The 15,011-nt window shown below is 33.9% G+C and overlaps 1 protein-coding gene across 7 annotated transcripts in view; it reads right to left on the bottom strand.

Annotated features, from left to right (window-relative positions):
• Positions 1 to 1,410: 1,410 nt before the first annotated feature.
• The window catches only part of LOC117109383 (zinc finger protein 888-like), a 34,341-nt gene continuing 20,740 nt past the window's right edge, over positions 1,411 to 15,011 (bottom strand). For 4 of the 7 annotated variants that reach the window (XM_033251695.1, XM_033251694.1, XM_033251698.1 and 1 more), the window contains exon 4: positions 1,411 to 10,042. In XM_033251695.1, coding sequence (XP_033107586.1) covers positions 8,622 to 10,042 — 1,421 coding nt within the window. In that variant the 3' untranslated portion in view covers positions 1,411 to 8,621. The remainder of the gene's footprint in view (positions 10,043 to 15,011) is intronic. The other 3 variants (XR_004445518.1, XR_004445517.1, XM_033251699.1) reach the window with 3 other exon arrangements.

The following is a 15,011-nucleotide window of genomic DNA, read 5'->3' on the forward strand; positions in this document are numbered from 1 at the left end:
TAATTAGTTGAACCCAGACTTACCTGCAATGTAAAGTTGAACTATCATTAATTCTGTAAATAAAATATCATTAATTCTGTAAACATTTAAATTATGAAATAATTTTAAATTTATGAATATTTTAAGCATCTGATTGAATTCCGTTATCCTGATAAATGGGCATTATTTTTCCACACAGGTAAAATTAATATTAATTCTGTAATTAAAACATTATAAACGGTCTCCAGTTAGAGGGTTAGCTTTGAGTAAAAATATTGTTGGTACATGAAGTAGGTGGGTATTGAAAGTTGTTTGTGAGGATGTACAGTATACAAAATGTTCTTATATAATTCTCAGAACTGACCATTGATGATTATGCAATGAGATTACTTGCAAAGCTTGTCCGTTTTGTATTCACAACTCGACTATTGGTAATCTGTTCTGCATACAGTAGCTTGCCACATTCTGTACTTTGAAACATCTTCACCACCTTCAGATTGTCCAGAAAATAGCCGTTAAGTGTGGTAACCTTCCCCAAGAATCGAGGACACAATAATTACCCCTTGCTCATAGAAAATTACACTGGCTTTAAATCCGACGAGTGCATATCGTGCATGATATTGCTAATTATCTATAAGGCGCTCAATTGTTTAGCCCCCAAAATACATTTCAAATCCATTTAACCCAATCGACACCGCGCCTCTTCAGATAATCCAACAAGCACCTTCTTGAAAAAAGCATAGGTTCACATAGGCCTATGCGAGGTATTATGACAAAATGAGTCTTGTACGACAGGCCAACTTGAGATTTTAAGAAAATATTATTATATGAATTAATATTTTGGAAAAAACTGAATTTTAGTGTTTCTGATAAGTTTCAGGAACGTTAACAAATGTTCTGAGTTGATTTACATTGAAGTGTTTTGAGTCACAATTCGTAAAACACTATTCAGAATCTATAGGGAAATCAACTAAATTTATCAGTTGTTATATATCTTTAGTGGCGATTTTCAGACTTACTTCGGTTGTACTCAAGCTCTAGGAACCGGATTCAAAGACCAAAATAAAGCCTATATAGTCATCTAATTACAGTATAGTATAGGCCTATCAATAACTTGACTCGCTTTGTCACGAAAGCTCACATATAGACCACCTAACACAATGGAAGTCCCTATCTGTTGACATAATCTTCCACAATTATCTTTTAAATAAAATTTTTCTTCATCTCTCACATAGTAACGTTGTTTACAAAATTTATATATATTCCAACGAACTTTATAAATAATTATTTTTGGTTTTAACAGAAAAACTAAGAGTAGGCTAATCCTACAAAAGATGTATTTTATATTTTGGGTGATCAACTGCTTAATTTTGAAACTTAATGAGAAAACTTCAGCAGACCCACAAGAGAACAAACGCTGCCATTTCACGTTTTCAATAATATATGCAAATTTATTCACAGATATCAATATTCATAAGGTGGTAATATTGTGTTGACATCTACATAACGAATAATTATGGTTTACTTACCAATATAGGCCTATTGCTTAATTTTACTAGTTGAGTAGTTATTGTATTGTATTGTTTTGGAGGATGTATTGAAAGTACGTCGGCAAATAATAAGAGAAAAACTATCAGCAGTGAAAACGATTTATTAAATGAATCCGAAATGTAATGCTTTGTTCCATCTTTTGGGAGATAATTTTAATGACAAGATAGGGGAAATGAATAAATGCAACTCTGGCAGTTCAGGACAAATTCAAGAAATCAATTCAACGTAAAAACGCTAGCTAGCATGACCTCAAGAAGGATGGTAACAATTCTTAACATGTTAAGGTTAATACTTATAAAGATACACAAACTCAGAATAGCGTACAACTTGTACTGATAATACGTTTTCCAAAGTGGCAGCACTGAATCGTGCTTCCCAGGATATATTTTTAAACGTTACTCAAAATTATAATATTTCATTTTAAAGTTCTTCAACTGTTACTTTTGATGGATGGTGACCTTATAATACTTATTTTTTCTCATTAAGAAACCATATAGGCATCGGGCACAGGAACTTTAAAAGATAATACCAGTTTGAAACACAGTAGTATCAGTTTGTCGGACTTAGGGAGTTTTCGCAAATGGAAGGGAATCTCACACCAGGTTTGTGTGAACGTATGATTCCCATAACAAAATACTATCCACGGCATGTACGTACATTGCGCATTTGCCTTAATGATAACTTGTAGATTCTATGTGTCTTATGTTAGCAATGTGAAAATGCAAAACATCAAATTTTGCAAATGCATCTGAAGAACGTCTGAAGAACGTACGAAAAAACACTCCATTGCGAAAGCTCCCTAATAATCACACATCACACACAGTAAACTACCGTATTTTCTTTACGAAAATATTACAAACTTGTTTATAACTTTTTTTTTATTTAATCAATAGCGAATTTGCTTGAAAACTAGCAGATGTTTCTGAGCATTTCCATCATTACTGGTTGGTTGTTTATCAAAATAAACATTCCCTTTCATTGCAAAATGGAGGGTTATCAAAAAAGCCCTGTCTGAAGATTGTGCATAAATCTAAACATAAAGCTCTGTTCACAATATCAAATTTTGTGCGGGAAATACCGGTGATTTTCACATACATCATCATGTCCATATATGGGCAATGAACACAAATTTTTCAAAAGTTGATAGTACGGATACCTTCCAATGCATCTTCATTCAAATCATTATCTCAAACATATATGAGCATGATGATGTTAGATCACACCCACCCATATATTGGCACGATGATGTTAGATCACATCCAAATATTGGTATTTGTTACATACAATTTGATAGTGTAGACAGGGCTTAATAATATTTGTCTGCAGTCTTGTAATGGAGATGTAGGTTTCGTTTATGAACTTATAATTTTGGCCAATACTGTAAACAAATTCACCATATCATGGGATGCATAGATAACTAGAAGAATATTTGAAAGCAACATGGAAAAGACATAAATTGTGCTCTTCGAATACTGAAAATCGATCTCATAATGGTGAAATTTGCCGCGCAGCAAATAATATTATAAGGGTTATTTTTAAAATCCAATATAGAAAATAGTAATATCCAAAGTATTTTACCCTGGTAAGCATTGATGTTCATGCAAATACAACACTGGCTTGTTACCTAGTATTTAAATACTATGGATGTCTAATAACGGGACCTACTTTTTACACGAGTCATTTCACTAAAGATCATATTCGAAAGCTTTCTTCAGCCAACTGAAAATATTTAATTTGCAAAACTTTCTGATTGACATTTCTATTTTCAGAGTTTGCCTTTATCATGTAGAGTTTTCCCAATGTAAATTCAGGCATATATTACCAGATTTTGGTCGTCAGACTCAACAATTGTTTAATAGACCAACATCTGATATAGCTATACAAGCATCAAACATATTTGATCTAAATATCTTTCTGTCCATGGCTGTTAGCAGTCGTACAACATGTTTGATCAAATGTTGTCTTTGAGTTTGAAAGAAAAAATCTGACAATATGTGCCAAGCTTTAAAACACAGTCTAGAGATCTGATAGCACTTTTGAATATTTACAGTATCTTGGCTTAGAGCAGAAGACACCTTATTTGATGGAGCCATGAATTAGAAATAAAGTGTTCTGAGTACTTATCTACTTTTTAAACAAAAAAAAAAAAAAAAATTAAACAAATTCTTAATCTAGCTATATGGATTTGTGCAAACTGTGGATGTTTCAACATCCATGTCAATTGGGGAAAAATTGCAAGCAATTTCCTGGCAATGCACACATTCAAAAAATTGATTAAAAAGCATGACACACTTAAATCTAACCACAAATACATTTACAATGTCTTGTATTATTAATTGCCAGGAAAATGCTCTGTTTTGCCCTTCCAACCTCAATGGAATTACCCCTTCACAAGTCAATTTACTAACACATGATTAGATAAAGGCTAAAAAAATGCAGAAGTTAAATAATTTTTTTTTTTAACTTTTGGTTCCTTTCCATAGTACTGGCATCTGTAAAATTTATAAATCGACATAGTTTGTAAAATTAAATCAAACTAGAACTAAACATTCATATTTTGAAATTGGCATTTCAGAAATATTTCATTACTGGTAAATATACCTAATTTATTTGAATTGCACATAGGATTAGAATATCTAAATTTTAAAATGTTGGGGACTTTACCACAATTATTCTATTCTGTTATGGGCCCGGATCAGAGTTTTCTTAATAAGGTCCCCAAGCTTTTGAAAATAATGTTTTGTCATTTGATTCTATTAAGCAATGTTTATAGTGCCAACTATCAATGTAAAATATTGAATAATTTTAAATACCTTACACTAAATGTTTAAAAAGGAGACAATATTTATGCTAATCCTATGAAAAATATTGAATACTCATACTAAAGGTAATTTTACATAGGCAAAGATAATTTGATTAGATTAAGGTGGAAGTCAATTTTATTGACTAATCTAGAATCAAGTGATTTACTGTATTTAGTGCGAATTAGTAGATGCAACAAATTGGTTACCATACCAAGAATGGTATATTGAGTGCAAATGGAGGGATTGTCAAGAAATTAGCAGTTTGAGTGAGATGGGGTAATTCCACATACTGGGTTTTGAAAATACTTAAACAAAGGCAGCGTTTGTATAATCGTTTATAATGTACAAACCACTAAAATAATTTAACAAAGTACAGCCTGTTATACAGGTCTAGCAACAATCTATTACACAACAGTTACATGCTTTCTATTCACAATTTAATTGTAAAGCACCAAATAAAGGTTTACAAACTTGAGGCCTGTTCTACAATCAGGGCTCACCAAACAAACGGAGAGAAAAACATGTTCTTTTGGGGTTTCGATACTACACAAAAACAACTATTCTAAACAAGTTAGTATTGAAAACAATAATATAAATTTATGTATGTTTTTAAAACGATACATAGACATAGCAGAGAAGAAGTATAAGAAAAATACATAACAATTTTAAGTAAAACTTTTCAATTATAATGAAACTTGTATATTTTTTCTATGTTGACCAGTATATCTATTGCATTTGTTTACAGTATAACATTCTGACATTTTTTCTCAACCATATATGCAATGAAAATTTCTGGAGGAAAAAGAAACAAGTTCAGGGGGAGTTGATGCCAGTTTTAACTGGTCTAAACTAGTTACTGGACTGAATACATATTCTCAGTAGGTACAATACATAGTTGACCCTAAAGCAATAGGCAAATTTTTACTCCATAAATTGACATGGATTTTTTGACAAAAATCCCCCTTGTGGGATACAGTACATTCTGTTAAAAACAGCTGTGTACATTTTACAACGAATTGTGACTAAACAGAAAATAACTAATTTTTGCAAAATCAAAGACACATAAAAACTATAAAATCTACCATAGCCCAAAAGTTGCACACTAGAGTTTCTCTCTTAACTTTGAAAAAATTTGGTTTTCGGTTCATTGGCATACTTACGGAATACACATTATTTATCTGTGCATGTTCAGAACACTTTTTCCACAAACATACAAATAGTTTAACGTCACTTCTGACTCAGCCCACTTGGTGGTACTTTATGCTGTGCATTGTTAAACAGTACGGCCTTGGATTGATCCTACCATGCGGTTATTCCTTATTCCCTTCTATACATCCATAACTTTGTTTACAACAAAAACATTCATAGATCGTATACCAATTATTACACTAAGTTAAACGTATCCTTAAAATGAAGGTATAGAAGAATAATACAATCATGATAAGATTCCTTAAAATATGTAAACATTTAATTTTTAAAAAATAATCAGCTCCCATTTGCAGCGTAAAATAGCCAAATAATGGCTTCCCAAAACGACTTTGTAAAACTTATTTATCCACCGTGTTTACTTGGATTGCTTGTATTACTCTACTTAAATTACAAAATTGCTGGGCTTAAATCGTCTATCGTCTTAACTTACCACGGTTACTGAAAATTTCACAACCAAATTATCATCCCACTCCCAAATATTTTCTTATTTTGCAAAACTACATTCTATTTATGCAATAAAAAAACCCAATGTTGTCTGGTAAAATAATACAAATCTAAATTACAAATTGAAATTTAGAGAATTATGTAAAATTGATTTAAAAATTGCCCTAAAATTAAAATTTCCCACATTTTAAATATATGTTATCCACAGAATTGAATCATCATTCATTGCAATAATATATTTTATCTCTTTGCACAATTAAATTCTTCTGAATCAATGTTACCATGACAAGCATCACCCTATAGTGCCCTCTATAGTAAACTAAATCCAGAATTAGATTTAATTTTCTTTATTTTTTTTTTGGCAAGCAAATAATATCCATTTTCCCAAGCTAACACCGCAACTGGCACGGAATATCTACAGAACAATTGCGCATTCGTAGTTTTAGTTGCAATTGCAACATCTACCACTCTGTTAAAATCAGCTAATACACTACTTAATAATTTCACCTTACAAATACTGGAGAGAATTCCTCCTAAAAAGTTAAGCTTCTTTTAAATCGACACTAGCGATCTTTGTCGGTATTGTCGTTTTTTGACATCCAACACAACAGAATTTCCACACACATACACACAACACTGGTCCCAACATAGTTACAGATCGATTCCCACAATGCACCAGCAGAGTTATAACCAATTGCATGTACAGTAGCTTATAGCAAGTCTAATTACAATGAAAACTTATCAGTCTGAACTAACTACACAGCAGACAGAAAATACTTTCCGTCGAGGCATTCCCTCCAATACATAGCCCATACTCTCCAATATAACAAGGCTCTTTCTATTACAACTCTTTGTGGCTCATAAACACTGAGCAACCTCTATAATGTATGGAACTTCCATGATTTATGGAACTTCCAAGGCTCTTAGAACCTCTATGATTTGTGGAACAACAGTGGTTCTTGGAACAACTGTGGTTCTTGGAACCTATACGATTTATTATGGAACCTTCTTTTCGGCTCTTTGAGCCTCAATAATTTGTTGAACCTCAGAAGTTCTTAAAACATGATTTGTGGAACCTTTCAAGGCTCTTGTAATCTCCAGAAATTTGGAACCTGTGAGGTTTTGGTACTATGACTTGTGGACCTCTGAGGCTCATGAAACCTTTGTGGCTAGAGAAGCCATAGCCGTTAGCTCTGTTGCAGTACTGAAAATGTTTTCATCAAAGGCACTGAATCCTTCTCAGGTAAGATTGAGAAATTGATCAAATACAAAAAAACATACGTAAAAGAAATAAAAGAAAACAATAAGTCAGCACCAATTATAAGGTAAACGATTGGTGGCGCTGTTTACTGCAAATATATATTAACATAAAAATATAAAATAAAAACATACAACAAATAAATAATTTGTAATTACACTTACTACTATCACCAATACCAATATATCATTTTGGTGAAATTTTAGGGAATATTTTAAAAAATAATTAAGTTGGTTATTGATTTTTAGTGGTGGTAGTTGTGTTGATGGTGACAATGATGATTATAATGGTGATGATACTGATCTTTATAATGATGATATGACGATGATGATGATCATGAAGCTAACTATTAGAATGACAATGCTTCAGAATTTCACATTTTCTGTAAACAAGAAAGAATATCTGTATTTGAATGATAGTAGAATGACGTCTTATAATTATGATCACTTTATACAAATGTTATGAAAAGTCAGCAAATGTGGTGATGATGGTGGTAAAAATAATGTTACAGTATTATCAAAAGAATAATAACAAAAAAAACAATGAGCATTATTATTATAATCTATGAACAAAATTATTATATTAGTGAAAATATATGTGACTGGAGTAACAACAGTGTAAAGTCGTGTAAAAACATTTCATCAATTTGGACCAAGACGACTTACCGCTGTTCGCAATTGGAATACAATATGCAGTAGGTATCAGACCCTGTGTAAATAATATTAATGCAGAAATGGTCATTTAAATACATGATCGTAGTGCACATTTACATTTTGGTGCACAAATTGTGTGTGAAATTCCTAAGTACGGACAACACCAATGGACAGAAAGATTTAACCAAGTCAGCTGTTCAAATTGAACTTTTCTAGCCTGGGAAAACATCGAGACTATTCTTCCTGGACATGATTCACTCGGTTAAACTTACTGGGCGGCTTGGATGACTTGACCATGGAAAAAGTAATGTAGGCTGTCCGTACTGGATTTATTTATGTCAAATAGACCATACTGTAAATGGTTAGTTCGATCGCAAAAGTCCAATCCAAAAGAGGCTTTAGTCACCATCAAATATTGTCATTTACTGGTTTGAGAACAATTAGAATAGAAAATAATAAAAAAATTGTAGTTAAAAGCATTGAGTAGCAGTATTTAAAGTGGCTGTCCCACATTTATCGTACATATCATAATAAAGGTACAGAGCTACTTTAAAAGTGCTGTTTATGATTTTTGAAAATGGAGATGAATTTTGTCAGATTTTTGTTATACAGATTTAAAAAATTGTTGTGAGAGCTACCTTGTAAAGATTCCGATAAAGTTAAACCAACAATTTGAAACATAAATTAGGAAAAAAATCTCACAGAACTAAGAAGTTCATTGCTCTAGTGATGGAATACATTTTTGTTCGGATCTACTCCTAAACCCTCTGTTGTACATGGCATCGCTTCATGATGCATGCCTGTCAGCATCTGCATCCCAGCTGAAAATGGAACTTTCATGTGGTGAGCTCTACTGGTGGGATCCATCCTTGGCAGGACTACATTGGGCTTCAGCATCCCCTTTTCTAGGTGGTGAAGGTGTGATAAAGTTGAGGACGCAGACATGTTGATGCCACGTGTACGCAACTCTTCCTGTTGTCTTGGTGTGAGAAAGTGGTCTTGCCGATGAACCAGTAAGTTCTCTTGGCGACCCTGGTGCAGAAGCTCATCCCGTTGGACACGATTCATAATCTCTTGTCTCTCTCGGTTGATCATCTCCTGTCTTTCTCTGCTAAGCATTTCTTGGTGTTCAATGTTCAGGATTTCTTGGCGGTGCTGCGACATCAGCATTTCTTCTTGCCTGTTCTTCATCTGGAGAATCTCTTCACGTTGTTGAATATCCTCCTGCTTACTTGAAGTATGGTCAGATCCTCTTAGCTGCGAAGAGGAGTGGTTTGGGTACTTCTTGTGTTCTTGATTGTTAGAGGTGCCACTATTTTCGGACGCATTATCTTTACTAGCTCCGTTTCCTGTAAACTTCTGCGACTCAAGACTTGATGTTGCTGCACTCTGTGGGTGTTTAGATTCCATATGCTTGATAAGGTACAATTCTTGTGCGTAAGCCTTGCCACATACACCGCAGGATAGCTTCCGCTCTCGTCTGGTGTGGGCATGACAAGAAGCATGGTGTTGCAAGGCTTGGGCATCGTCAAATGCACGGTAACAGTCTCTACACTTGAAGGGTTTATCCTTTGTGTGCTTGCGGGTGTGTGACTGAAGATTCGCAAGTTGCGTGAAAGCTTTGTCACAGTCTGGATACGTGCAGCGATAAGGACGGTCTCCTGTGTGGATACGCGTGTGTTGCTGAAGGTGGGACAGTTGCTTGAAAGATTTCTCGCAAAACTCACATTTATACGGCTTCTCACCGGTATGAATGCGAGTGTGCTGGCTCAAGTAGGATGTGCTGGCGAACGTTTTTCCGCAATCTTGGCATTTGTGTGGCTTTCCTTCTTTGTGCGATCTTGTGTGCAGATTGACGTCAGACCGGGTGTAAAATATCTGCGGGCATAACTTACATTTGTACTCCTTGGGAGCTGCTGGTTCTGTCCTTACAGGTGAACGATCACGAGCACTTTGGTTAGCAACATCCTTGGGATTGTCTGGTGAGTGGACATCCTTACTGGACTTCATCCCAAATGTAGATCGGACCGGCGAGTCACTGACATTATTGCCTCCTGCCCTTAATGCTGGACAGTCCTGTAACTCGTGGCTGAGACGAGAGACGGCGGTACTGAAGTAAGCTCTACAGTGGTGACACTGGTACACTAAAAGGAAAAAAAAATTAAGATTATATAATATGTCAAGTGTTATTATAAAAACATAATTTGGAACACAATCATATTTTATTACAATTATTCTAGTTTATCATCATTCCATTCAACATTGGGCGCAATTATTTACATTTTCTGGGTGCTGTTTATTTTATTCTATTTAATTTTACATTAGAGACAGTAAAAACATGAAAAATAAAATTCCAGAGAGAACAGGTCAACAGGTGCAAGCACGTCTAAATTGCCACATACTCACAATGCACGTAAGCCATAGGCGGAAAATGATAATATATATATATTATATATATATATATATACACCTTTATTCGGCTCTTAGGGGGAAACTATTTTGTCTATGATTTCGCCTTAACGTCGCTTTAGTTATCCCTTAGCGACTACATTTTAGATTTTTATTTATGATAATATATTTTACGCAAAAAAAAAAAAAAAATCCAATTGCATGACAAGTCTCCCGTAATTCTCGGGATTCTGCAGAAAATCAGTAAGATCACCTGCACTCCCACAAACACACAATAACCCACCTCTTGCAAATTCATTAACTTTCATGTTTTTACAAGTGTTCACTACTTTATTGTCTCCCGGAATTCAGTACCACTGGGTATCACGGTGCAAAATAAAATATAATTACGTGTAATACGAAAGCTCATTTAAACAGATCTCTTGGATGTGGATTCTTCCAATGTGGAACTCCTGTATATGGTTAAATAGTCCTCTAAAACATTCATAGGTAATTTCTGTGGCAAATAAAAATATCATTTATATGAAGATGTGTCTAAATGTGTTTCGAAACATATACTGTTGTGTACTGTAACCATAATGAATATGCAGATACGTAAAATGTCCACTACCTATAGCGATACTTTTCCATAGCCCACCGCTTCATTGTGCTTTTTATCACAGTCTATCTGCATTTGTACCATTCAGAAGTTACAGTATGCTTGCTTCAGACTTTTCAAATTGTATATTACGTCTCAACTATCTCAGAAAGTTAATTTTATATTAAGCATTTACAAAGACTAGAGGGGTAGAGGAAACATTCTTTGCAATAATCAGTGCTTCTAAATTAAATATTCGAGCTTTTCTTTTGGGAGGGGGGGGCACCCATAGACACTCCACTGTGTTTGACCACTAAATGATAAACTGAGTACAGTAAGACGTCCATTTTACGTACCCCTTGGTACCGAGGGTCTTCGTAAATTGAAAAATTTGTAAGCTAGATCGGGTGTCAGTTTGCAATACCTAGGCTTGGCTATCCCCTGCCACTGAGCGCCGATAGGCCGACAGCGGCCAGGCTTAGCACGAACAGAGAGTGCAGCAGCGTGGTCTACCGCGCTAGACCCTAGCTGAATTCACCTTCGATAAAAAACAAATTATTTTAATCGCTGGCATTCTTCCACTTAACAAACATCTGCATGTTTATGGACCTTTCTATCGTGTTTTTTCTAGTTGGTAAATCACCGAATTGTGTTGTTTACATGCATTTCGCGAGCATATCTAGCATTCACGATGTCATTATGTTGCCGACCCCATCATTCATTCGTCATCGTAAACATGTGCACTCAATCCAATGACACTTGCGTTGGTAGATTGTTGTTCTGGTTAGGTTTATTACATTAATATAGTGATTATTTATTTATTTATTCAGGTATAATATATATATATATATATATATTATCACTTTGTAAATAGTGCGCAATCAGACTTTTTTTATGGTAATAAATGGTATGATGATGACGTCATCATGGGCAAAGACCATTTGTAAACTCGACTATTCGTAAAATCGACATTCGTAAAATCGATGTTTTACTGTATCATAGAATGTGACAGCACTGTTATCATTATTTATGTATACATATATTACAGTATATATACTATAATTAAAGTCAATCTGCTGTAATACTGAAATAAACAAATGCATGAGTGAAAAGAGCCCCAGACAAATAAAAGTATATCAATAATTTTTTTTATTGTAACATACTGTAAATACTGCTAGGCCTATTTAAATATTATCAATGAAAATTTCCATGACTTTTTTTATGTCAATGTAAATTGTGAGAAAAAGAACATAATGTATGTTTATGGCATATTAAATATATTTTTTGGTTGAATTTTCCATGGTTCACTACATAATATATTTATAATTTATTATTATTTATTTATTATTTCAGATAGCCGTTTTGTGCCTATGGAAAGCAAATTTCCAAAGCAATTTTTGGACCAATAAAACTTATCTGATCTAAGGCATTTCTGATTAAAAGAGACCAACATCTATGATACAACAGAGAATTAAAAAGGGGGAAAAAAAACTGATACCACAAAAAAAAAAAAAAAAATATTAAAAAAAATTTATTTTCTAGACATGGACAAGGTATTTTCAAGACATTTTCAGACCAGCAATGTCAACCACCCTTTGCGTTGCATTGCAAGATTACATTTAGTGAATGAAAAAAAAGACTGCATAAAAATGATGATAATAAGGCAGTTTGCGTACCTGGTAGAAATGTGAATGCTGTAATGATGCAATTGCTATGTTTGCTGCAGACTCAGCTGTAGTGTTGTACAAGGCCAGTTCCCCAGGGAGCTAAGGTGGTTTCAAGTTATGCACTTATTAAGCATCCAAGACAGGGTATACAAATGTCTAGACGGTTCAGGCATGCACTGTACAGCTACCGGCATTACATCAATTATGAACGCCAGTCGTAATCATTATATTATCTAAATTATTAAGAATATTTACGCTGTAAATTACAATAAAACATGATGTTATGCATCCATTGACAGAGTCCTGTCTAGACAATATTTTTTAAGTGGAGTGTTGCTATCATCAAATTCAGTCAACCATTAAGTCGAGAAATTGGTCTTAACAAAGAAAATCACAAAATACCAGCTCCTATTCTATCATTAATTAACTACAGTACTGTGTATTACTCTTTCATGCATTCTCAACTTATAATTTAAAATATAAATTCTTTCTTTTTGTTCAGTATCTAAAAAAATAAATCACCCACCAAGGGCCCATTAAAAAAAAAATGATATGTTTATTATCCCTGCCCAGATGTGTATAAGAGACAGATATAGTAAATAGTTAGTAGATATTGTCTGTATTATCTCAATCATGTATTTTACTTTGAATATTAAAGCACTAGGAAATAACCAAAGGGTGATACTTAGCTTTAGCAAAATAAAAAAAAATATTGTATTGGCCACGCCCGCCCGACCCAATATGCACGAAATTGAGGTTCGGCATTTTAGTTTTTTTTTTTGACAAAAAATATTCTTTCAATTAGCTAAAAAGGCTGGAATAGGTTTATCTTGCTGGACGGCAGGGGATGCGACAGTGTTATGCGATTGTTTTGCTCTTCAATATAGGTTTAAAAATGGTCTTTGTTGTATTTCTTGTGTATTTTCTGCTTTTTTAGGCATAAACACATTATTGGACAAAAAAAACCCCCTTTTCCTACCGAAATACCCATTTTTGGTGTTTTCCCAAAACGTGGCCAACACAAAATTTTTTTTTTTTTGGCCTGATCTTTACAAGTTGTATCTTTATCTATTTTTAGTTCCGTCAATTTGTATCGCCTTGAACACTACTGCAGCGGGTATGTGCGCTATATAAATCTTATTATTATCTATATGAAAAGTACTGTCACTGACCTTCCATCTCAAACAAATACAAGAATCTAACCAATTAGTATGGTCATAAACTGTATAATTCATTCTTGCAAATATGTGAGCACTTTAAAATGCAATATTTTAATAGTTTAAGAATGTGTTTTTTGGTTTAAAAAAATGCATTCATGGTCTAGTTGGTTATGATGTCCGCTTTTTAAGCGACAGGTCCTGGGTTCAAATCCCGGTGGCGGTTGAGATTACGTTAATGTTTACTTTGTATAAACAAAATTGTTTTTCTATCAATTGAAAATTTAAATGAAAATATATTTTCTTGCCAATTTAATAATTCATATAAAAATGTTCTCTTTTCTTTCTCTTTTAAGATTAACCACAGATGGTTTATTACCTCTGCCAAAGGAGATTATGTATTCACCACTATAAATCTGTCTGTCTGTTAGCAAGATTACGCAAAAACTAAGAAACAATTTTTTTTTGTTTTTATAGAACCATAATTTATATACCGACTTTCACAATCCACAGATTTTACAAACGATTATACAAGGCGCTTGCATCATTATTTCCCTGGTCACTGGACACTGCATTGGCAAATTCGCACATTGTGCAACTTTCTCTGTTCCCTGTGGAGTATCCCTGGTCATTGCTTCTTAAACGCGCACGACTCATACATTCAATGCCATACCATCCTACCAGGTACCCATTTATACTCCCGGGTGGAGAGAGGCAAACGTACTGCAAGTAAAGTGCCTTGCCCAAGCAATGCGATGAACGTCGGTTTCGAACTCCCGATCTCACAATCAGAAGTCCACACACTCCTACGTCATAAAATTCAGTGAAAATGGTAGGTCTACATAACGATTTAAGAGACTACACTTTGGGAAGAAAAGGTCAAAGCAAAAGGTCAAGGTCACATAAAATCAATTTTTTAGTAAAATTTAGTGAAAATATTAGCGCTACATGACAATTTAAGAGATGATTACGTTTTGGGAACAAAAGGTCAAAGGACATGGTCAAGGTCATATAAATTGAAATTCAGTCAAAATAACAACAGAAAACATGTCTTAACATTAGGGGACATGGCAATATACCGATGATAGTTTATTATGTTTTAGGGAAAATATGCAGAATCACTATTAGAAAATTGTAAAATACATGGCTAATATTGTTGGTAGCAGCGGCAAACGTGGTATCAGTTTGAAAGGGGAAATTTATCCCACATTGATCCCCTCTGGTCAGACTTAAAAGAATAAATTTACATATTGTGATGACATTTTTGTTAACCATCTTAAATCATCAAATTTATGATCCCTTG

This window comes from Anneissia japonica, unplaced genomic scaffold (genome assembly GCF_011630105.1).
Source record: "Anneissia japonica isolate Jap-2015-1 unplaced genomic scaffold, ASM1163010v1 scaffold287719_len1884721_cov185, whole genome shotgun sequence".
Taxonomy (NCBI): Eukaryota; Metazoa; Echinodermata; class Crinoidea; order Comatulida; family Comatulidae; genus Anneissia; species Anneissia japonica.